At 37.0% G+C, this 23,571-nt stretch overlaps 1 protein-coding gene across 2 annotated transcripts in view; it reads right to left on the bottom strand.

The window, feature by feature from the left end:
* LOC108575387 (protein doublesex) overlaps positions 1 to 23,571 on the bottom strand; it is a 143,073-nt gene that overhangs the window by 92,050 nt on the left and 27,452 nt on the right. For both annotated transcript variants that reach the window (XM_017938163.1, XM_017938164.1), the window contains exon 4: positions 1,545 to 1,688. In XM_017938163.1, coding sequence (XP_017793652.1) covers positions 1,545 to 1,688 — 144 coding nt within the window. The remainder of the gene's footprint in view (positions 1 to 1,544; positions 1,689 to 23,571) is intronic.

The following is a 23,571-nucleotide window of genomic DNA, read 5'->3' as shown; positions in this document are numbered from 1 at the left end:
TTCTTTCTGCCGATAAAGCAGAGTGTCACGAGCGCAACGAAATTGACACGAATCAAGAAATGATTTGGCAAGAGAACACTGCCTCGCGAGAAAACGCTGTTATTCGTCAACAACGACGTGATTATTCACCCTGTTCTAACCGGAAATATTTCTTCGTTGAAATCATTTAAAACGTCCGTGTACCTTGTGTCTAACCGAATTTCTATTTTGCTCGCGCGCGATATTTCGGTGGCGGAATTTTAATTGTACGATAAACAAGCTTTTCGGAGAGCAAACGTTCTATGATATAACACGCGGAAACAGAAACGACGAAACTAAAATATATACACTGTAATACGAAAGAATTTCGTTTGTTTATTTTAGCAGCCACATGTGCTTCACCACGGTCATTAATATTTCGTAGAACGTCCGCTAAATTTGATGAATTTGGAAATTCGTGAATTCAGAGTGCAATAAATAAACTTTTCTTTTTTCTGTTAATAAACCTTGACGTTTTTATAAATTTGTGAATATAGGAAGTTTTCGTGGGACTCAAAATTGAGTAAGTCGATACTATTATGTTACAAACTATTTAAAATTATGAATTATTGTTTATTTAAAAAATATTAAAAATAATTGTATTTTTGTATACACACTGAGTCTACAGTTAGACGAATACTGCAACGAAAATGTGGAGGATTTATGGCAGTCTGAATTTTAATTTTACCAGAAACAAAACTGTATTATTGATTTTGATGAAAATTAGAAAGAAATGTTTGTTCGTGAGAGAGATGAATTTTTATTAGCATCAGATGTACCAGTTGTACAATTTTTATTAGAAATTTCGTTCGTCCGTTTGCTTCGCCAATTCGATTAACAGCAAATTTAATTGCTGGTCATTTACTTTTAACTTTATCAAGGTCACTCGTATCGAATACGATTATTCCAATTTTAATCGAATTTTAGCAATTTCTGTGACTTTTATTCAAGTATTTCAATGTATTTAACGCAAAATCGTGGCTTTCGCGAATTACTCAGCTACCTAAAACCGTGTTGCCAATTTCGATACGCCGTGATTTCTACATCCGCCAATGAATTTAGCTGAGAGGAGAAAAGTAATCTTCCAACCGTTGAACTGCCAAAAACAAAATTGTCTCCATCGCTTCTCTCGCGAAAATTAAAGATGCGGTTCGTTTAACCGAACGAATTTTCGGCAGAATTTTCCTTCAGCGATGCAACTAATTTAAAAAATCGTAATGAAGTACAAACGCGGAGATCGAGAAAGAATTTTGAAAATTTTCAAAACTGAACCCTCAAGTGGGCGTTAAATTTAAAATAAACGAAAGAATTTGATCCAAAATAGTATTCCAATGAGAATTATTCGGACAGGAGGCTATTGTAGCTAGAGGAGAAAAAAGATTCGCATTATTTTTCTCGATCGCGAAATATTGTACAAGAATAATAGGATATTTTGTTGTATATAATGCAGTAATCGTAGGTTTAATTGAAAATGTTGTTCGTTTATAATCGAAATATCGAAAGTAACTTAAGACAAAGCGCTTTACCTTCCATTATGCTTCTCACAGCCTCTTCCAGATTAGCCCCTGCATATTTTAAAATGACGTACATCAATGGTAGCATGTCCCAATTGTATTGGAAGAGATCTAGAAGCTTGGAACTGTACTCCAGCAAAACTTCTACAGTGTCACCTGCAACACAAAATAAATTACGTCGTTAGAATGATTAAATAGAAGAATTACGTTAACTACGTTCGTCCATTTTGATATCTACCTATAATAAATTTCTACGAATAGAAATTTCTAAACACTCGAATACAATTTCAATTTAATTTTCTTACTTTAGTATTAGGATTAATATCAATTTTATTTTAGTTTTCATTACAGTCATAAATGTAAGATATTTGTAATTAATTTGTATAAGCTTGTATAAGCTTTCAAGTGCTGATATCAATGTGCAACAGAAATTCTTTCCTATATATAAAAGACGTGACGTTTCATGAAAGTGTTGTGCATCAAGGTTACACTCCCACATAATGCTCCTTTTGAAAGCGTTCCAAATTTAAATTGTAACATCAACTATGCCAATTTATTATTCGTACTCAATCTCTGACACGTGCGGATAAGATCTAACGTAATAGCTGTTTAGAAATTCGCCAACGAATCAATGTGAAATACCAATTACACATCTACTATAATTTATGCTGAATTTATCTGTAAATGCAACATTTATATTCGACAATAATACTTAATTTATATAATGAAAGAAACTTCCAAGATATTAATTTCTTCACTACAGTAGACGCAAAAAATGAATCCTTTAAATCAGTGTACAACATGATTAGGTATAAATGTTCATTTGGCTGTATATCAATTTATATAGAAATTATTTAAGTCCAAAAGCACATTTTTTTATTTTAAAATCGTGCAAGTGTATTACGATTAAAATAACAAACATATTTATAATATAAAGAGAGGAGAGTCGTGAACAAACGAGGAACATCTAATAGCCGGGTCAATTGTGACCCGACACCAGCCGTCCAAAGGTTAGAAGAATTCAACGCACGTCAAATTTACAGAAGAGAATCTGAGAATTTACAGAGGACAATCTGTCTCGTAAAAAGACAAGGGCAACACAAAGTTTTTGTATTTATCGACACAATCTACTCCGTTATCTGTAGCTGAACAAGACTTTCTAGCAGCTTTCTAACACCTGTTACGGTCGACAATGACGATCGAATCGAGAGCAAACGGTGAAGGTGGGAATTACGTTGCTCAATAACCATGGGGCTATATTTGTACACGTAGTAAAAGTTCAAATCAGGAATAGAAGGTGATATATTTCGTAAAGTAGCAATTACTGTCATTAAAGATAAGTGTACCGAAAAGATACAATATTCAACTTTTGTCACTTTCTTCATACACTTTCATTCCTCAGACTAATGAACCAATACTAAACAGAACTGATGAAAAAAAGCAAAAGTAATATCTTCAGTGCTGACTCGATAAAGCAACAATATTTCTCATTTCCTAAAATTACCCAAATTTAATTATATAAAATATATAATTATTATGTAATATATATAATTATATATGAAAGCACTGAGCACCCTGCAAAATTGATTGCCATAAAAAAATGCAAAAAGCCTAAGCCTAAATCAAAATTGTACATTTTACAACCGTAATTAATTTTCTCAAAATTACTTCAATTTCCCGAAGAATCTAATATTCCTAAATATTCCTATTTCCAACCCATCACGCGGCATCGCTTCCGTTACCACCACAATGTCCAGCGACCAAAGCGAAAGATCGCCTCGGCGCGGCAAGTGTAAGTACGCCGAACAAGAAACAAACGTCGATAAAATGATAATTCTGTCCTAGCGTAACATTCACGGCGCACCACGTGGTTCTCCGGTTCAACCCATCCGGGATATCCCCGAAAACGGCGATACCACCACTGCGCACGCGCACTCGTCATCTACCTACTACACACCTCCCCCGATGTTGTAAATATCGATTTTAAACAAATCAACGACACTCGTCGTTTGCCGCCGTTGGGTTTACAAAGCGTTGCCCATAAAGGGGGTAGGGGGTGGTGCTTGAGCCCAGGGGGCGGTTGTTTCACAGCGAAAGGAAAATGGAACCGTGCGGTAGTTTAACGTTCGCGGGACACGAGGAACAAGGGGACAATAATTTCCCAACCGTTACGACATGATATATTAGATATTAAGCCAGCCAATAGCGGCGCGTCTGCTCGGCGCAGCTCCGCCTATAAGGGGCCTTCTGGTACGCTTTTTAAAAGGCGGAAATAGTCCTCTCCCCTCCTGCCGCCCTTCGTTTCACTCGTTTCTCGCTCTTTCTCCTTGTTCCATTGCTGCCTGCCTGCCTCCCCTCTCTTCTACAACGGCTTGCCTGTCTCTTTTTCACTCTACAGAGAGAGAGAGAGAGAGGGTCAGCGGGGTTCTCTCCCTCTTACTCTCGTACGTCGCCATCCCCCAGCCGTTCTCTATCCGATAGACAACACGGAGCAGAGTGCAGGTGCCGCGCCGCCGGGACGCCCGGCGTTGGTTCCCTCCTTTGCCATGTGCAGGTGAACCCGGCCAACCACGTGCTCCGTATACGCGCCTATGCGTGGCTCTCTCTCTTTCTCTGTTTGAAAGCAACGTGCCTGCCTCCGTTAGAGAGTCACACAGAGCAAAGAGAGAAGAGAGAGAGGGAAGGAAAATCAGTGTGAAGTGAAAGAGGATGAAAAAGAGAGGGATACATATATATGTGTGTGTATATATATATATATAAAGAGGGAGGTGGGGAGGTTGAAGCCAATGGTGGGGCTGTCCTCCGACCGGAGGAGGGCTGCTCCGACGATATGGAGAAGGAAAGAGAAACTCAAGTCGTCGTTCCTTTCGATACCACCGTCCTACTGGGTTCTCTCTACTCTCTGGGGCTTCGTCGACGATGCGCCCACAACGGCGTTGCAGTCTCCTCTCTGTTTCTTTACACGTTTCGCTCGATAACTCAACCCCTTCTCCACACACACACAGCTGCTCTTTTTATCCATCGCTCTCCCGCATATCTTTGCGGTTCAATGTTGTAGCTTTCTTTCTTTCCCCACTCCCACCACCACCACCCCCTTTTTTTTTTATTGCACGAACTTCGCGGAACCTTTCACCGTTCACCGCCATTTTGTACGTGACGTAAGTGCCGCGTTGTTTCTAAAAGGACGTCGCGCACAGTTTGATGGGAGAGAAGGAGGTGTGAAAATTTATGTTTAAATGTTGCATGTGTATGGCTGGAGGAAATGGAAAGAATGATGTTCGGTTCTTTTGAAATGTGCGTGTAGTGTGATTGATGTCGCTGGACTTAGGGGCTGCATATCGTTTTGGGTTTTTGTAGAATGAAGAAACGACGACTTGTGGCTAACGGTGTTTCATTTACCAGAGGAAAATTCGCATATGTTAATTTTGCCATGCGGCATGGATGTTTCATGAAACTCGCGCAAAGGACGAAATGAAATTTATCAGCGAGTTTCAAATATTTCTTCGTACGGCTCTGCCAGAGGTTTCAGGTTTTTAACTGCTCGTATTTCTGTCAATTGTCGTGACACTCGAAACATATTTACTTTGACTCCTGGCCGATTTTACCGATAATTTTTCAACTGATAGCTGAGTGTCACATGGACACACGTATGATAACACTTTACTTGATCGATTAGCGATCAACAATTGTAAGAAAATGATGTTCAATTGGTTATGAAGACAGGGGAATATCTGTTGACTGATTTTAGCACGTAACGCAGATGGCAGACGATAGATGTTCAATTATGGTTGCTAAAAACGTCTTTTTTCATCATTTCAATATCTGGTTTATGAAATTAAGGTGGAAGTGTGGAAACGAATTTTTTTTAATCGCTAAAAAAAAAAACGACGTAAGAATTTCTCGATTCCTTGACATTATTTATGTATATTGGCCATCGAGTAATCGATGCCAGATCAAATTTGATCCGTGTTTGTATCTAAGGCCACGTCCATAGGTACTACTCGTGTGACTGGCATGCCTCGTGATTCTTGGGCCGCTTGTCAAGCTTTGCGAGACAACTGTAGAGCTTGACACGAACATAAGCTCAACGAGCTGTGGGTATAGGCGATTCCATGGCTATCGTGGATCAACGAAATGTCCGTACGTCGAGAGAAGACTTGTCAAGGGGAGGTACCAAACTGAGATGCAAAAAAGTGTCCAAAATACTGCTTCCTTGCGTTCCTTCGAATTAAGGAGGAAGCTGTTAACCCTTTGAACTCCTCTGTCGACTGTGACTCGACATTTTTAAATTGTCGTGTGTATAAATTATTTCTTTTTACCTAGACAATGTGTATGACCCTAAATGTAGCAAAGGTATCAACCAATTGTCTACATTTCCAATAAAACACTTAAAATAATAGGGAGTTGTTGAAAAGAAAATTTTCAAAAATTGGAGTTTAAAGGGTTAAACGTCTCGTTGCACTTTAGTGAGACGTGATTTTATTTCATTCAGGCATATCATTTAAATGTAACTCAAATATGCATGTTTGTAGTAGAAAGTATTTTTTAGAAGAGAAAAATTACGTTTTGAGAATTCGCTGAGTGCAAGGAGTACTAATTATTAAAATATTTCAGCAGCTAACGCAGAAATACATTTGTTGCTTGTCACAGTTATAAAGAAGTGAAAGGGTTTAATACTACATTCATATTTAAAAATGATTTAGTCACACAATTCCACGCTACATTTTATATCTCTAACACTATTGCAAATTTCCTGATACTTCGACATTAAAAATGAAGATAATTCATTTACACGGTACAAAAGAGAATTATTCACTTCTGCGCTATAAACAGAGGCAATTAAAATTTCAACATACCCCATAAACATATTCTATCGTCAACATCTGGTATCGTCGATGGTCTGAAGACACACTTGAACTACAAAAGGTTAACTGACTTACTCAGAAAAATTGATGAAGATATATTACTGAAAACAGTTCCTGGGATCAATGCCATTAATTCTGTAGCACAGTTGCCGTTGCACAGTTCTAACGATAGCAAAACAAAGATAAAACGATTAACCCTTTCGCTGCGGTAGATTTTAGTACGTGACGCATGTGCCAGACGGTAGATGTTCGATCGTGGCCATTTTAAAATTTTATAAATTATTGTCTCAAAGATTAAACTACGCAGAGAACAAGAACCAGTCCTTAAATTAAGGTGAAAGTGGGCCAAAAAGCGCTAACAGCACGGTGCGCAAAAATATTCGAATCGCCTATAGGCGCCAAGGACATGGTGCGCAAAAATATTCAAAACACCTATAGGCGCCGAAAGCATAATGTGAGCAAATTTTCACAACGCCTATAGGCGTCGAAAACATAATGTGAGCAAACTTTCGAAACGCCTATAGACGTCAATAGCATAATGCAAGAAATTTTTCACAACGCTTATATACATATAGGCGCCAAGAACACAGTGCGAGAAAATATTCAAAACGCCTATAGGCGTCAAAAGCACAATGTGAGCACATTTTCGAAACGCCTATAGGCGTCAAAATTTTCACAACGCTTGCAGGCGTCAAAGGCAGAGTGCGAGAAAATTTTCAAAACGCCTATAGACGTCAAAAGCACAATGTGAGCACATTTTCGAAACGCCTATAGGCGTCGAAAGTGTAACGTGGGCAAATTTTCGAAACTAAGCATAATGCGAGAAAATTTTCACAACGCTTGCAGGCGTCAAAGGCAGAGTGCGAGAAAATTTTCAAAACGCCTATAGACGCCAGAGCAACAGTGAAACGATTAAGAGAATTGACAGTGGAGACAGTTATTCGTTCGTCGTCACCAAACTGTATCGAAGTCATTCGACGAGTTGAAAAAATATGCGGACATTGTGCATGACCAATGGGCGAGGCATATGCAAATAAGGGGAGAGCCATTCGATCCAATATGTAAATTAAGAAAATAACGGGAAAAACCAGGCGGACTAACAATAAGAAAACGCATTCGTACGACAATCGAGATGGACTTCATGGTATAAAGTATAATGACACCTGAATAACAGCTTACAACGTTCTTTATTTCAACGAAATAATTATGTCTCGTTCAGGCAAACACTCTTGGAATCAAAAGAAATCGATTATATCTTGGACATGCAAGCAGGTGGAGTGATACCAGATGATTTTCATCCGTCTTCGGTGAACCGAACCATTCCATCTCTCTCTCTCTCTCTGAGAAATTATTATAATTTTATCACGAATTCGATATGATTACTGGACGTTCGCGTCCAAGATAATCATTTATCGTGTAACTCGAAGCCGAAGAAATGATCCTTTCAACGAACGAACGCGATTCGTTCAGGAATAGCTGTAAATTCACGAATAATATTCAACGACTTCCTTCTGCATTCTCGTAAAAAAAGAAAGAGTGACATACTTGAAAAGTATTAAGGTAGACGAAACATGTGATCGTATTTTAAACCATACGGATGTAGTAAATCCTTTGTGATGTTTCCTTTAATTTACCTCAGAAGATAACATTTATGTAAGGTGGACGTTAAAAATTGGCCATTTTTGGCTCCGCGTGGAAACGAAAAATTGATGCAGGATATTTAAGAGTATTTCCTAAGGAACAAAAAATATTCCAAGCATTTATCCAAAATGTGACGGAAAAATATGAATTTTTCGTTTCCACACGGAGCCAAAAATGGCCATTTTTGAATATCTTCCTTGCTATGCGGTATAACTGTATTTCAGTGTGCTGATGTACGATAATAATTATTTTATTATTATTCTATTTAGCATGGAATTATTATTTCATTCACAAAAGCAAAATATTCTACTGAATTTTCGTAAGAGACGCCGCGCTTGCCCCTAAAAGAAGTCACCTGTCGTTGGACCGAGATCTAATCAGCTTTGGGAAAGTGAAGATCGCTTTCAGAGCAATTAACCTTCCGCTGAAAGCTTTTACTAATAGTCTCGAGATTTATTGTTTCCTTTCCGGCAAGCGACATAAGATCTTTTTAGTTCTTTTCTAGGCTTGTAACATTGACTTGTAAATTACAATAACTTAAAAATAAAGAAAGAAAAAGGATTTTTTAACTTACTGAGAAAGAGAGCGTCTTTCGAGTGTATCTGTGCTCTTTATACGAGCGGCAATTACAGTTTAACCGACACTCTTTAATTTCCCTGTGATCCAACCACTCGATTAATACGATACTTCAATTCCTTGGCAAAAATAATAAATGCTTCTTTAATCGAAACGGGAAGGTAACTTCGTTTCTCACTGATCATCTACGAGAAAATTTTTACACGTTACTTAAGGGAGTACACTTACCCCGAAACGTCTAAAAATTGGTAAAGTTTGGGAATTTTTTTCATAGCTAGCCGCTAAATGAAAAGTTACCATTTTTTCAGAGAATGTAAATGTAACTTTCAGCTTGTTTCTTCAATTTTTAAAAAGTAAAAATATTACAAAATGAAGGAGTTATTCGCTAATTGTGGAACCTCTCGTGCTGAAACGTCGATTAATTCACGTGTGCATTATATACATCAACGAGTTGACATTTATATGCAAGAAAAAAGTACACACACGAAGAGATGAATGTACAGCACTCATGAAACAGTTGCTAAAGTTTCCCAGTCACATAATCCATTCTAACTGATTATAAACACTTATCCCTCGGCGAACGATAAATATTTTCAAGGAGGAGAACCGACCAATGAAATCATAACGAGCCTTTCTCGACGAAATCGGTACCAAGAACTCGAGAAGCTTTGTATGTAAACATTCTCCGCTGTTTATGGGGACAGAAGTTTATAAGATTGCAATCTGTCGATCTCCGTTCTATTTAATTGTGCTACGATTATTTCGTGGGAGTATAAAGGCCAATCAAAAATATCTAAAGAAGCAATACAAATTTAAGAGAAAGAAATCTGAAGGGCAATTTTCTTCCTTTTTTTTCTAACGGAATGTTCAATTTTTTATGGCAAAATTCGAGAGAATCCCGAATTCTGAGTGTGAAAGTGTATGTGTAAAATTTCTAATTAAATCGCAAATTATTACTAATGAACCGTGCAAAAAGCTTGTTAAATTTCGGTGCTAAAAAGTTAGGTCAGTTTTATTTTATTTTCTTTTGTTTATAATGGAATGTTTAATTTTTTATAGTCACCTTCGATAGAGTTGTGATTTTGAGTATAAAATGTATTTCCTAAAATTTCTAATTAATGTAAAATTATTACCAATTAAGTTAAACTTCAATGCTATATTATCTTTCGTAAATATTCACCGTAATTTCTTTATCAAAGGCTTCCTTCCAACGAAATCACTTTCGGTGCATTATTCTTAAATATTTAATTAACGAACATTGCAAAACAAACAAAATCACCGAAATTTTCTCATTCCTTTCTTTTCGTTTTTGCAGAAGCATTAACCAGAATCTTGTGAATTCAAAGTGTTACGCGAACTTGACAGTGATATCGAGTTTACGGTATCACAGGAAAAGATACCATAAAGATATAGCGTAGAATAAGATAAAACTGCACAAGTGCATATTATCGATAAAGAACGGCCGTCTAGTGGCAACATTTATCAGTAGTTACATGTTGCGTGTGTTCTAAAGATACCACAATTAAAATCTGCCGTGTCACACTGTCAAGATAAGAGAAATTTGAAATTTTGCAAAAATCGCCACTGGGTTAAAAAAGAATCAAAATTAAAGTCAGATAAAGAATCTAATTCACATAATATAATAACAAAAATATATAGATGTTGGTAAAAACAAACGAGGTCAATTTATCGTTGCAGTTACTATGTGACACATTTATGAAACAAGCCGTTAAATAAACACACTGTTCTATTATCGAAGGAAACTCCAATTGCGTAATACCAGCACGATACAACAGTAAATTAACAACGTTTCTAATCAAACATCGAGAATTCTAGATAAAAGAAGAAAAAAAATTCTTTCATTAAATACCAGCGAAAAGGAAATGCATAAATCGTTTCGCTACGAAACGTCAGCTGAATTATCAAAAAATAATTAACTACCACTTGACAGAGAATACGGAAAGAGAGATTGTACGTGTAAACATTTTATTGCACTCTGTGATAAAATATCGCTTACCAGACATACACATGTGTGTACTTCAGAAAACGACACGTGTAAGAAACGAGGGATAACGACAAACAGCAGTGACAATTTTCGCGAGCATTTCAGTTCAAGTGTGCATCCTCTCTCACTCTCGATAAGCGAAACTGTGTACATTGTATTACACAATGTCTGTCAATTGTTTCAAACGCTGTTTAAGCACGAGAAAACTGTTTCCACGGATCGTACGATGTATGTTTAAAGACGATAGACGAAAAAAAGAAGAAGGAATTTCATTACAGTCATTATGCGAAAGAGATAAATATTCCCGGAGGATTCTGTTTTTAGTTCATTGTTTATCTTAATAACGATTATCTGAGCTTCAAGAGTAAAGATACACGTGTATATACACTTCATAGCGATCCATCTGGAATAATGTGTTCAAGATGGCCTTTTAATCTCATAACGAGACTATTTTAAGTAATTGTGCTACAATTTGTTTCAGGTACGAAATATCGTGGTTGAAATTTATTTCAGGATTTATCAACACACCCTGTTAAGTCTGTAACGTTGTGAAAGAATATTCAAGAAATTGATAGGAATTTCAAAGAAAATACCTGAATATTGTATTAGACTCTTAACCCCTTTAACCCTCGCATTTTTCTCAACTCGATGTACCAAAAATGATCCATTTTTTTTTTTAATTATTTCCTAGCCGTATAGAAATAAGTTTCCCATTGTTCACAGTGCTGTAACTCACGTTTCTGCCATAATAGAAAAGATAATGCAATATGGAAAATGAAAGAAAATAATTAAGCAAGATTATGCACGTGTGAGATATGAGCATGAACGTTAAGTGGTTAATGATATTACAGTGAATAAATCCATGAAAAATCCTGGTAATTTACGGCTATCTGCATCAAATTTCTTGGAGCAGATAGAGCAGCACAAGAAGAGGCCACCACTCTCAAAATTAAATCTCTTAAGAGGGGTATTTGCGTTTTCCGGCCGGAAAAATAGGCACTCTTTGTGATTTTTTTTTTAATAGAAAAAGTCACTGTATAACTTCAATCTTTTTACAGTGTATTTATGAACCTTTGTATTTTATGTACACAAAATTTGATTTAAAGAAAATCGGTACATTTGAAGTAACGACGATTTTCATAGAAATTACCCTTTCTTACTAGAATCATTGATATCTGATAAGGTAAACACTAAAGTTGCATATTTTATGACATTTTTAGATTTGAATCTAACAAAAAAAAATTAGAAATAATTCATAAACCTTCGTGATTTATTATATACCCCCTTAAAAGGAGTGAAAATTTCTTGGAAAATCATTTCCAATTTCAATGTTTCTGGTTTTTATCTGCTGATAAAAGAAAAACCTATCAGATACGAAGAAATATGCAAGACAGAACACATCTTCGTGTAAAAAATTTTATAGCCAATGAACCTGTGTTTTGCAAAATGTAGCATCCTACTGCGTTACAGGTGTACGCGTTACCTGTACGCTCCCGAGCGTACGTACACGGTATAAAAGAAACGTAAGTGTACGTGAATAAAACACCACGAGGCGTACCAAGAGTGGGAAAAAAAAAAAGGAAAAGAAAAGAATGACGCTCGTAACGATATCCGATAACAAAAACTTTGATACGAGCTCGTGAATTCTGCGTCATCGCAGAATGCAAGACCACCTATGATTAAGCCAGCTGATAATACTGTTTTACATTCACGGCATACTTCTAGAAGTGCTCTTTTTCGAAGGCTTTCGAGACGATCTAACCAACGGCTGGCTCACAATTACGAAAATCATTCAGCAGAAAGCAATTTCATCTGATTAAACCTTGTAAATGTACCATCGCATTTCTGCTTTCATCCCAACGATTAATAGACGCGCGTGCATTAATATGGTTAACGCAAAGTGAATATGTGTAAATATTTTGACGATAATCTAATCGTTACATGTTCATAAAAAGTATGTTCTTCGGGTATGCATGTCCTTATGAGTTGGTGTAATGACTTGAAGTTTGTTATTTGGAAGATGTTAGAAGAATGTAGTTTGGATAACTGGGAAAATGGAGATCCGCTGAACCGTCCTCGTTATAAACGATAACGTTTGTGAATTTATTTAGAAAAGATTCGTTTTTCTGAAATTTATGTAAAATGAGTAATGTTAGATTTTAAATAGGTCTGGGTGAGAATTTTATTCTCGAGTGTTCTGATATTTCCGTCTTTCAATTATTAATTTATAATAAAATACCGAGAGATTAAAACGAAGATAAATTTATTTGCATCACTATTAACTGTCAAAATTTGTTTACATTCATATTTCAATTCTAACTGTAATTATAGGATGAGAATTTTATTCTCGATAAATAAATTATTAGAATTATTCTTTGGATATTTATGTTTAATTAGATTTGTCTTTCAATTATTAGCTTATCGTGAATTATCAAAAAAAAATTAAGAATAGAAGCATATTTTCAAGCTTCCAAACCGATGCTACTATTTTTTATCATATATTAAAGCTGCAACAAAATGAAACAATTAATTGCTTTAAAAAAAGTCGCAAATTTCGGATTGAAAACTTTCAAAGTACGTATTTCATGATAAATTAGTGCTAATTACTGTCCTTCGATAATCCTAATGATTTACTAACCTGGCTTAATAATTTACAATAATTTCAATGTTTAATAACAACATAATAATTCACAGTAATTCAACCTCTTCGTATGGATCTCGGAGCTCTCGATCCTGCACAATGATAAACTAAAAGCAAAAGAAACTTGTTCGTAAAAGCTCGATGTTCGATAACGTATCATCACGTAATCGAACAATTGTATCATCCTAGAAACTAAGAAAGCAATGTCAATGACAATTTCATAATCGACATATTAAATTAATCTCCGTCAATGATGTTGAACGTGTTGGAGAGTAGGGCGTAGGATTTTCGCGCGAGACAATCCTGACAGCACGAATACGATTATGCCATTTTATGGACGTGCATTTGATTGTACGAAATTGCTCGTTAACTCGATATACCCTGTAGTATCCGGCCACAACGGGGACCATAACAGCGACATTGTCAGAGATTCCTGACAAAGTGTATAACAGGCTTACTAAACCCGTGATACGAAAAAATGGAACGAATAAAATTGCTTGTCAATTGAATACAAATTTAGTGTATTTTAATACATGCCTATTTTAATATTTAATAATTGAACGAAGATTTATTTATTATACATACCTAATTTAATATTATATATAAACGAGATGGTGAAATATATAAAAATACGTGCATGCTTAAAACACGTCCTTTGTAATGAAGAAGATCATTTATTAATACTACAATTGATAAAAATCTTTGGATGCTTCTAAATTTTCAATCAAAAATATTCGAACATTACCTACTCGACCTCGTTAACACGTTAAATCTCAGACCAATTCTATTAACCAACGAATTTTCTATTTTAATACAACACATCGCAGTGTGCGTAAATAATATGTCAACAATTAGAAATCGAACTATTTAAATATGCTGTACAATGCATCGGATGAAAATTTTACAATTACCATTCGTTCAAATTAAATTCTTTCACTAATCTTTGCATCGCCGGCAATCACGGCATTCAACGTAGCCTAAGTTTGGCCCAGCCTTCTTCGACACCCTATATATAGAAATATGTTGTCAACAACAAGATTGAAATAGTAACAAGACGGAACTTTTAAGTTACTTCGCAGCAAACAAAAACAAGCTAAACTACAAGTTACAGAAATAGTTTTCGCAGAGTGCGTATAGCAAGCCTATTACATTATGTGCACCTGTAAGCCACAGCAACCGTTTTTACTGACTGAGTACGCATACCTGGCCCGTAACACGTTCAATGTTCGTTCTGGCAAGGTATACTACCAACGTCAGCGCTCAGAGCTTCCTGATCTTATTAAAGATAAATCCACAATGATTACGGCAAACAAGAAAACAGAGCGCACTTTTCCATCGATCGTCGCGAGATTTATAAGATATGCAATTTGCGTTTCTTTATCGCGAGATAATTCGATATCGTAACGCGGGGAATTGCAAAAAAAAAAAGAAAATTCTTGCATATAGAAGAAAAAATAATAAACGAAAAGAGAATAGTGTTAACGAACGCGGTAGTGAATATTTCGCGTGACTTCACACGAACGCGAAAAATTTCCGCAATGTCTATGAAAATTGCAGCGATTTTTTTCGCTATTTCAAGGCGTTTTCTTCGCTGCCGCTCTAATTTCGCGTGCGTTCACACCAACGCGAGAAACATTTCCGCTAAATCTATGAAAATTGCAGCGATTTTTTTCGCGGCGGATTTATTTCGCTCTTCGAGACGTTTTCTTCGAGATGTTACTCTAAATTCGCGAGGTAAAAACAGCGACAAAGGTAGAAAAAGGGACACTGAATCCCGCAGATCAATGTGAAATATTTCGCGTTGGTCTAAGGGCTCCTTTGTCCGACAATTAACCCTTTACACTGTGACTAAACTTTTACTATCTAATTTATTAAAAATTACACATGCGCTTCGTTCATTCTGTATTATACCGTATTGTTTTTCTAAAAAAAAACGAAATCGATAAAATTACGCATCGAGTCTGTTCCGCGTGCAACCTTGCGTTTGCCAGATTTTCCAGATAAATACTTCCTCGAGTGTCACTCGTTATTTCAGTGCAAAGGGTTGAGAAAAGAAATTCACGAAAAGAAAGCAGTACTTATAAATGGCCAAGAAAATTTAGCGAAAAGCTTCATTTCGAACGACACCGATACCCAAACGTCGAAGATAGCTGATCGCGGGAAGTACACGATTTTACCTGGAAGCGTGCATGAGAGCGCGCGCGGACACGCGAATTCACGAATTTCCAGCTTGATGATCCTGGCGAGGATCTCGTGTTACATAGAGAAACGCGGAACCCCCTTCTACTCTTCCCGACCGCTGGTCGTGCGTCGATGGACATACATCGCGTCACACATCGCTTTCACGAGGGATGGTTTGGAGACGGGCTTTGTAGCAATGATACCGTTGTGTCGCCACGTAATCGAAACCTCGGCCGTATGCCTGAAGAGGGGCCGTTTCAATGACAAGAGACACGTCGTCGCACCGGGTATCATTCGGTGGACTCTGCTGGCTGCCTCTCTTGCCACGATACAACAAAAACCACCCGGAACTCTTTGGTCCCCTAACGCCAACACTTTTCATCGTTTTTCTATGTAGAAATTCTGTTGCGTTTTCGTCAATAGCGGTTTCTTCGCGAAATATACAAGAACAGCTCTAAGGGAGCTGTTGTCAAGCTTAGAATTTAATCATTTCAGCACTTGCTGAGAAAGTTGGGATGATTTTTGTAAGAAAAAGGTTTTTGAAATTTTGCGAAAAATTTGATAAATTAAGAGCTGAAGAAAGTGTCCAAAATAGAAATTATGGGAAAGTAACTCGAACCGCAAAGGATTTCTACATTTCTCCAACGTCACATTCTGTGTCGCGTCGAAATAAAAATATTATTCACGATTACTGGTCACTTCGAATATAATATGTATGCTTTTAATATAATAATCTAACAATGCATTGTCGATAAAAATAATTATTCAACTGACAGTGAAACGTTATATGAATATAGTGGTGAAATATTTATAAAATCTGGTATTTCCTCTTTTTTCTCAAATTCCAAAATATTTTATTCTCTCTGAAGGTTCAACCCTCCGCAGGCAATCTGGGTCTTTGACGACCCAAGTGAAATTTCACTCGCGTACTTTTATTTTTATTGAAAAAAGTTTCCAACATTTAAGTTAACGAACAATTGTACAATGTAGTAGAGACTTCGACGAGTACTCCAGAATTTTTTCTGATTTTTTGAAAGCTTGAACCAGTAAAAAAATTAGACACAAACTACCCAGTGAGCCACTCAGAAGCCAAAATGATTAACTCCTCTTTCTGATATTCTTCCAATTTTAGTATCAAAGCACATGCTGGGCGATTAATTTTTCATACATAAAAGAAACTTAATAAATTTCATTTTATGAAGTGTCTCAAGCACAATAAAAATTCCACATTTCTTACAAAATTTGCAACAGCGATAAACAAATCTTCTAACGTTCACCATGATTATCCAACTTCCCAAGGAAAATCCTGAAACGAATTACTTAATCTCGAATATAAAAATAAAAAATAAAAAAAAAACGTAGCTTTGACCGGCAATACGGTCCTTGAGATTCCTAGTAAGCACGAACAAAAATTATAACCTGTTCTCTAGCAAAGGCTTTCTGCGTATAGAAACTTTCTCGATATCTATCTCAACGGATATACCCGTCGTTTTATGATCGAAGAGAGCTCGCAGCGCAGGAAAGTTGCAGACGTTTCGTCTACGCAATCCTCTTCTTCCTCGGTGGTACCAGAGGCCCCCGTACTCGACATTTTACGTCTATTTCAATAAAAACGATATAACCGAAACCCTTTGCAACAGTTCGTTTCCGTCTATAAAAATAGTCAACGTGAAATCGCAATAAGTTCCAGCGGAAAGAGTCGAATGAAGGAACGGTCGTGAACGCGCCAGCTTTTACGAGACATGACATTTCGGAAGTAGTAAAATTCTATCCTGTCAAGCGTTCGCATAAAATCCTTACTCACTGTAGCTATTGTTCGCAAACAGACGAACGTGTTTCTTTTCGGTTTTTGCAAAAAAAAAAAATACACGGAACAAGTGTGTGTGTGTGTATATATATATAAGCAATTAAAGTAAGTTCCTTGCTAGATGAGAAAACGTGCTATCTTTCGTTAACTTTATATCTCTGTTTACCCTTCTCGGCCGTTTCTCAACTGTTCCGGTACAATTTAGTATCGTTTCTTTTCTTTCTTCTCTTTCCTAGCTATATTTAGGACAATTTTTGCAACGTTGTTTAATTGTCGCTTTAAAGTGGAATTGGTATTGCTAATTACGCGATTGGGTAATTAAAGAATACTTGATACGTGTAATTTTAATTTTAGTGACGCTTGTTCAAATAAAAATAGCTCACTTTTGGAGGTGTTTTTTGGGGACGATTTTTCAGATACGTCACTCTTCCTTTCGATAACTAACATTGCTGGTAACTGAAATAATTTTTAACGACAATTAAAATTAATTTTTTCTACTAATAAATAATCACACATATAAAAGAAACAAGGGAGAAAATAGAATTCGCAATAGATTTTAATAATTAAAGAGATCAAAAATTAAAATTGAACTCAAAAATAAGTGCACGTCTAGCTAATCAAACCAATCTGAAGACATACCGAAGACAGACAGAGACAATTGAAACTGTTCAATTAAAAGCTCTAAGAATGACAAGAAATGCACCCTGGAAAATGCTCAACATCTATGTCAGTGAAAACAGATCTACACCTCCTCAGTATATCACGTAAGAAGGTAAACTTCCATTTAAATGACACGGTAAAAAATTGCTACTGTACAGGACTAACAAGTCTGAAAAGAAAATATCTATATAGTGGATATATTCACCACAACAATAAACTTTTAACCCTTTGCGCACCTATGTCGAGTAGGACTCGAGTTTGTGACTTCAGATATCATACGATACTAAACCACTTTTCTATGCATTAATATTATACTGAAACTTAATATTTTATAACTAACATTCCGCTGAAATATTTAAATAAAGGCAAACAAACAAACGAGTGTGGACTAACTGCAGTATTCTGGCCGCAAAGGGTTAAAAACCAGGTAACTCCGGTGGGAAACTAAATGAAATGAACAATTTCCCATATGAGTGAGTGGGTGAGCATGCGAGAGAGTGGGAGAATAATATTTACAACTAGTTTTCAATGTCCACAAAGCCAAAATACGCCTAACAAAAGAGATAAACAAAGAAGAAGAAAAAATCACAATCATAAACTATTTAACCGCAAGCACGATATTCCAACGCAAACCACAAAACAAACACTTTCCAAATCCTACATTGTCCCGGTGCACGCGACTCTCGAACAACCACCACTTGATACAAAGTTCTCGAAAGCGTCGAAACGAAAGGATGCCGAGCGGCGTTTCAAGTGCATAGCACCGGGGTCTGCCATGTCGTTGAGGATCGATCGGCTCCCGTGTCGAATAATTCACGCGCGATAGAACACTTAAGAATAAGTAACCGTACACCTTCGCGGCTGAATTAACGGTCTCGCGAAACGAAAACGATGACGTCACGCGACGAGTCCTGCCGCCGCAAAACATTAAACGCCCCTGCTGCTGATCCTACACAACACACGCAGGAAGGAACGTGCTCGCGTGAACACAACAGACGACGACGAGGCGGGTGTAAAGGTACAATGCGAACCAAGAGACCGAGAGACCATAAACACCCCCAGAGGAGACTGTTCGAGATGCCGTGAAGATCGTTGCCCTCTGGCCGCCGCGGGTACAGTAGAAGTAGAAGACCATAAAGATTTTAGGATTCTTTTAGACAGAAGAAGTTCACCGGAGCAGCAGCGGCGTTATGCTGGAATGAAAATGAAGCGCCCTAAGGCCCCGCAATGCAGGCGAGCGATCGCGAGGTCGTGATTTTCCAGCGATGACGTTGTCTGATATAAGCACACTTTTTTACAGTGTAGCACACTGGGAACACGTCGAACGTCAACGTGATCGTGTACACGAGAAAACTATTGGGATATTGTTCTGAATTAAGATGAAACTTGATGGGTGTGAAAGGACTTCGAATGTAAAATTTTAGATTCGAGAATTCAGCCGTTTGGAAGATAGAGGCTCTAACCTAGCCTGACGAATCTGCTACAAATCCTTGTGTGACGACGTTGCGGGGTGTTTGACTTGCGCGATCGAGAAGAAAGGGGTGCATCCTTGAATTCTGACCCAGATGCAACGTGTAGCTGTCGGTGTAGGATTCTTGAGGAAGTTTGAAGAATTTTAGGTATGAAACGATGGAAAGAAGTCAGGTTTGTAGAAGTTTGAGTAAGTCTGAATTTGAATTGCAGCTGTTTTGAATTTGAACGAACTGGGGAGATTTGTTAACAATTGTGTCTGATTTTTGAGAAAATTATTGCTTGCAAGTTTCAAGAGAGTTTCAGACTATTCGCAACTCGAAGATTCGAACAACTGAGAAGTATCGGGATATCTAGACACAGGAAGAGTTGAAGGGAAGAAGTAGCAACACGAGGAGTTAGGTTTTTGCTCGATGTATAAGTATGGGACCGCCCGTCATCGACGAACGCTATAATATTTTATGACATTCTTGTAATAGTAGTAGGTTGCTCTGAGTAGAAGAGATACGGCGGGGGTGAAAGTGACAGATCATTTAACCCTGTTGCCTCGTAAAAGGGACCCGACTCGAGTCACTAGACTGTGACCAACTTTACTATCCACCCTCGCTCGAAACGAGTTGACCAAAACCCCTTGCGATCTACGGACATCCTGCCTTTAGAGGTGAATCAAACCTGAGGCCAATAGTTTAAGATACAAGTGAACAAGAAGCGTTCAAAATTTTCGAAACATTGTTTCAATCGCAGATTAAGCCTTTCAATTGTTAGATGACGTATTTTACATTTTATTTTTACATCGGATATCACGGTAAATTTCGTACGATTGAAATTGAAGAAGCTAAGACAGTCGTGAAATGATATTTATTTTACGATCTAGAAATATTATATCGTCCAGTAAGTGTCATTTATAGATCATTTCAAACGTACCTTTAAATGCTATTAAACGCTATTTAAATGCTTCTTCCCATCTTTTCGGCAAAATTTCTTAACTTCTTCCGGTTTTTCACTAAAACATTTTTCGATACTGTCAAACATTTTCCCCAGAAAAAATGTCGCAGTGCACGAAACAGATGGCAATCCGATGGAGTAACGTTCAGAGAATATAGCGGGTGTGATAAAGTTTCCCAACCGAATTCACGTAAATTCTCTATACACGTCTTGTGCCACATGCGATCTGGCGTTATCGCGGTGAAAAATCACTTTGTTCCAATTTAAGAGTCCTGGACATTTCACTGCTATCGCTTCTCTTAACTTTTCTAAACGCGGTACACATCCGAATGAAACGGTTTCATTTCTCGAAAGTAACTCGAAGTACGAAACACATCGCGGCACGAACATATTGAACGACTTAATGTTACTCAATCGTTGAATAATATAGTCCTGCATATGCGTATACGTATGCTTCAGAAAACCGTTTCACGTTTTATCTAACGTTCGATATCCTCCGAAGCTACTTCTCAAGAATGCGATAAAAGGAAGAACGAGCACGATACTTCGTAGTATTACGCAGCTTTCTTTTGTGCCTTGCGAAAATTTCTACTCGAGGCATTACGTCGATATTTCAGACTTTGATGTTACTTGGTTACAAATGACACGGAAAATACGGTTCTTTGACGTTTCTACAGGACGAGTATGCAGAGTAGACGTATTTTACGTAGTGAAGACAAATGGAAAGGTATTTAAACCGAAGCGAGGTTTTCGGGTCTTTTTTGACCCATCGTCTTCTTATCTCCTTTAACCCTTCGACAGTTTATCCCGAGTGAGATTTGGGCAGTGCGTTAAATAACGAACAGTTTAACTCAAGAGAGACTTTTAGAGAGAAAGTTAGAAAGGGAAGAGATATTATTATCAGAATGTACACTGTGCTTTAATTATTACGTGCGTAGAATATGAATTTGAGATACGCGTAAAATATGAATTTTATTGACTCTAATTCTTCACTCTAATGTTATCAAGTTTATGTTCCCTTAACATTGTATTAGAAGTTTTATTGTCTTTGGGTCTTTTTTGACCCAAACTAGGGTTAAGAGCGTGTTCCCATTCAAAATGGCACACCGCAGAAAATATGTAATATTTTGAATAATAATTAACACACTGGCGTCGGATAACGCACAGGTGCGTCTTTCGGATTTTTTACTTGGGTATGCATGACGCAGATATGCGTTATTGGAATTTTCCCTCATTTTCATCTGTCTCAGAATAAATTTATAAAACGCTATAAATGGCTCAATTTCTCTTCAGAAATGCCAAAACAGATGTTTCACGAATTAAATAAAATTTCTTTGAAAAATATTAATTAGTTGTAGCAGTCTTTTCCAACGTAACGCGATTGAAAGAAATAGAAGCGAAATCATCTCGTACCCGTGTCACGTGTGAAAGTGCATAATTGCATAATAATTACACTGTGCTTTCCTGAAACACGACCAAAAGTGTCAGCCAAATTTCAAGTCCCTTGGTTTACAATTACCTAACAATCTTTTATTCTAAAAAACACCTGGAACAGACCTCTCTAAATGGGAATTCTCCCTTAAAAAATAAAAACTACCTGGGACATTGATTACAAGAATCAGCAACTCCCTATCGAAGTTAGACCTTCAGAATGAAAGAATCGGTGTTTTGCGTCGGACGTGTTATTTCGCGACATTAAGTATGAGCTGATTTCATGTATCGGGAGTCGGAAAACAAAATACTCGCCGTGGAGATCGTCAGGCATCGAAAGAAAAATCGACCATCGATGAAAGCGTTCGTTCGTGCGATGTTACGGTATAATGTACACGTAAGAACATCGGCTCGTTTCCCGCGGTCAACGATTCCCGTGGTTGCGAGGATCGATCGTGTTTCCAAGCACGACACGTTCTGTTTAATGTAACTTGCAACAACGATGAAGAAAATTGACTCTCTTGTTGATTCTATTACAGAATGTCAGACGCTATTTTTACTCAGAGAAGCGGACAACACAGAAGCTCTGGAAACTTCTTCGAGATTGAAATGCTTCCTTTTGCGTGTGAACCACGCAGCAGACAAAATGATTAACTCCAATTTTTCATATTCTTCGAATTTTAGTAACAAAGCACGTGTTTGGTCTGCTTAATTCTTCATAAATAAAAAAATTTTATTTCTTTTGATATTGTATTAGGTATAGAAATGAATTTTTTACGAATTTTGGGTAGAATCTATGTTTTACTTAAAAAGAACGATAATAGCTCGATGATCGAAATAATTTACATTTTTGATGACCTTTCGCCATTTTTCTGAATCGCGATAGAAACTCGGTGGGCTTTCTCAATGCCACCACTTATCAATGAATTACGCGAATCCAGTCGGAAAAAATTCATTTCTACGCATAATATTTACTTTGTACTGTATTATTATCGGATGCGATAAATTATAAATTATGATCAAATTCATATATTAAACTCAGAAATATTCTTGCAACAAGAATAAACGCAGAGATTTCTTAATCTCTGTAAGTTGAATTGCTTCTGTCACGTATGTCCCTCTGCGCCTTTTATCATGAACATGTACGAGTTGTAAATTATTCGAGTATTCCGATAAATGAAAAGTATCGATACGTTACACAAATTAAAAGTCCAATCGTTACGAAGAATAATCCTTATCAACGGCTACAGTCCGTGCTATCGATTTCAATTAACACTGAAACACGAGAAATAACAAATTCTTAAAAAAAAAAAAAAAGGTCTCGCCGAAGAAACCATTGTATTGTAATTTCGTATTTGCAAATGTTCAGTTCTTCCTGATACTTATGAAAGAATTCAACGATAATCATCCCTTTAAAAGAAATAACAGTTATTACTACTGATTTACGGTTATACATCATTCAATTATCAATTCAAACATGAAATACTGATCGGTAAACTTGTTCATTTTCGAAAGGATAGTCGCGCGCAATTCAGATCGCGTTTCTTAAAATCGTTAAGCTGCGGATAGCACGTGAAGTAACCGTGTAATCAACCGATGAGCATCGATCAGTGCAAATAAGGATCGATCAGTCGATTCAGGCGATGTTGCTTCGACGAATTATTGCAGCATAATGCAGAGAAATTTTATGGAAATGAAGCAATTAAAAACTCTTCAAAATACACGCCTGAGTTTAAGCTGGAAGTAACTGTACTTTAAATGCCGACTCTGATTTAACGAGTTATATCTTTATTCGGCACTTGTTACGCTTCACCTTT

The sequence above is a fragment of the Habropoda laboriosa genome, unplaced genomic scaffold, assembly GCF_001263275.1.
Source record: "Habropoda laboriosa isolate 0110345459 unplaced genomic scaffold, ASM126327v1 scaffold143, whole genome shotgun sequence".
Lineage (NCBI taxonomy): Eukaryota > Metazoa > Arthropoda > Insecta > Hymenoptera > Apidae > Habropoda > Habropoda laboriosa.
Note: the sequence above shows the minus strand (reverse complement) of the source record. Positions and strands in the feature narration are given on the sequence as shown.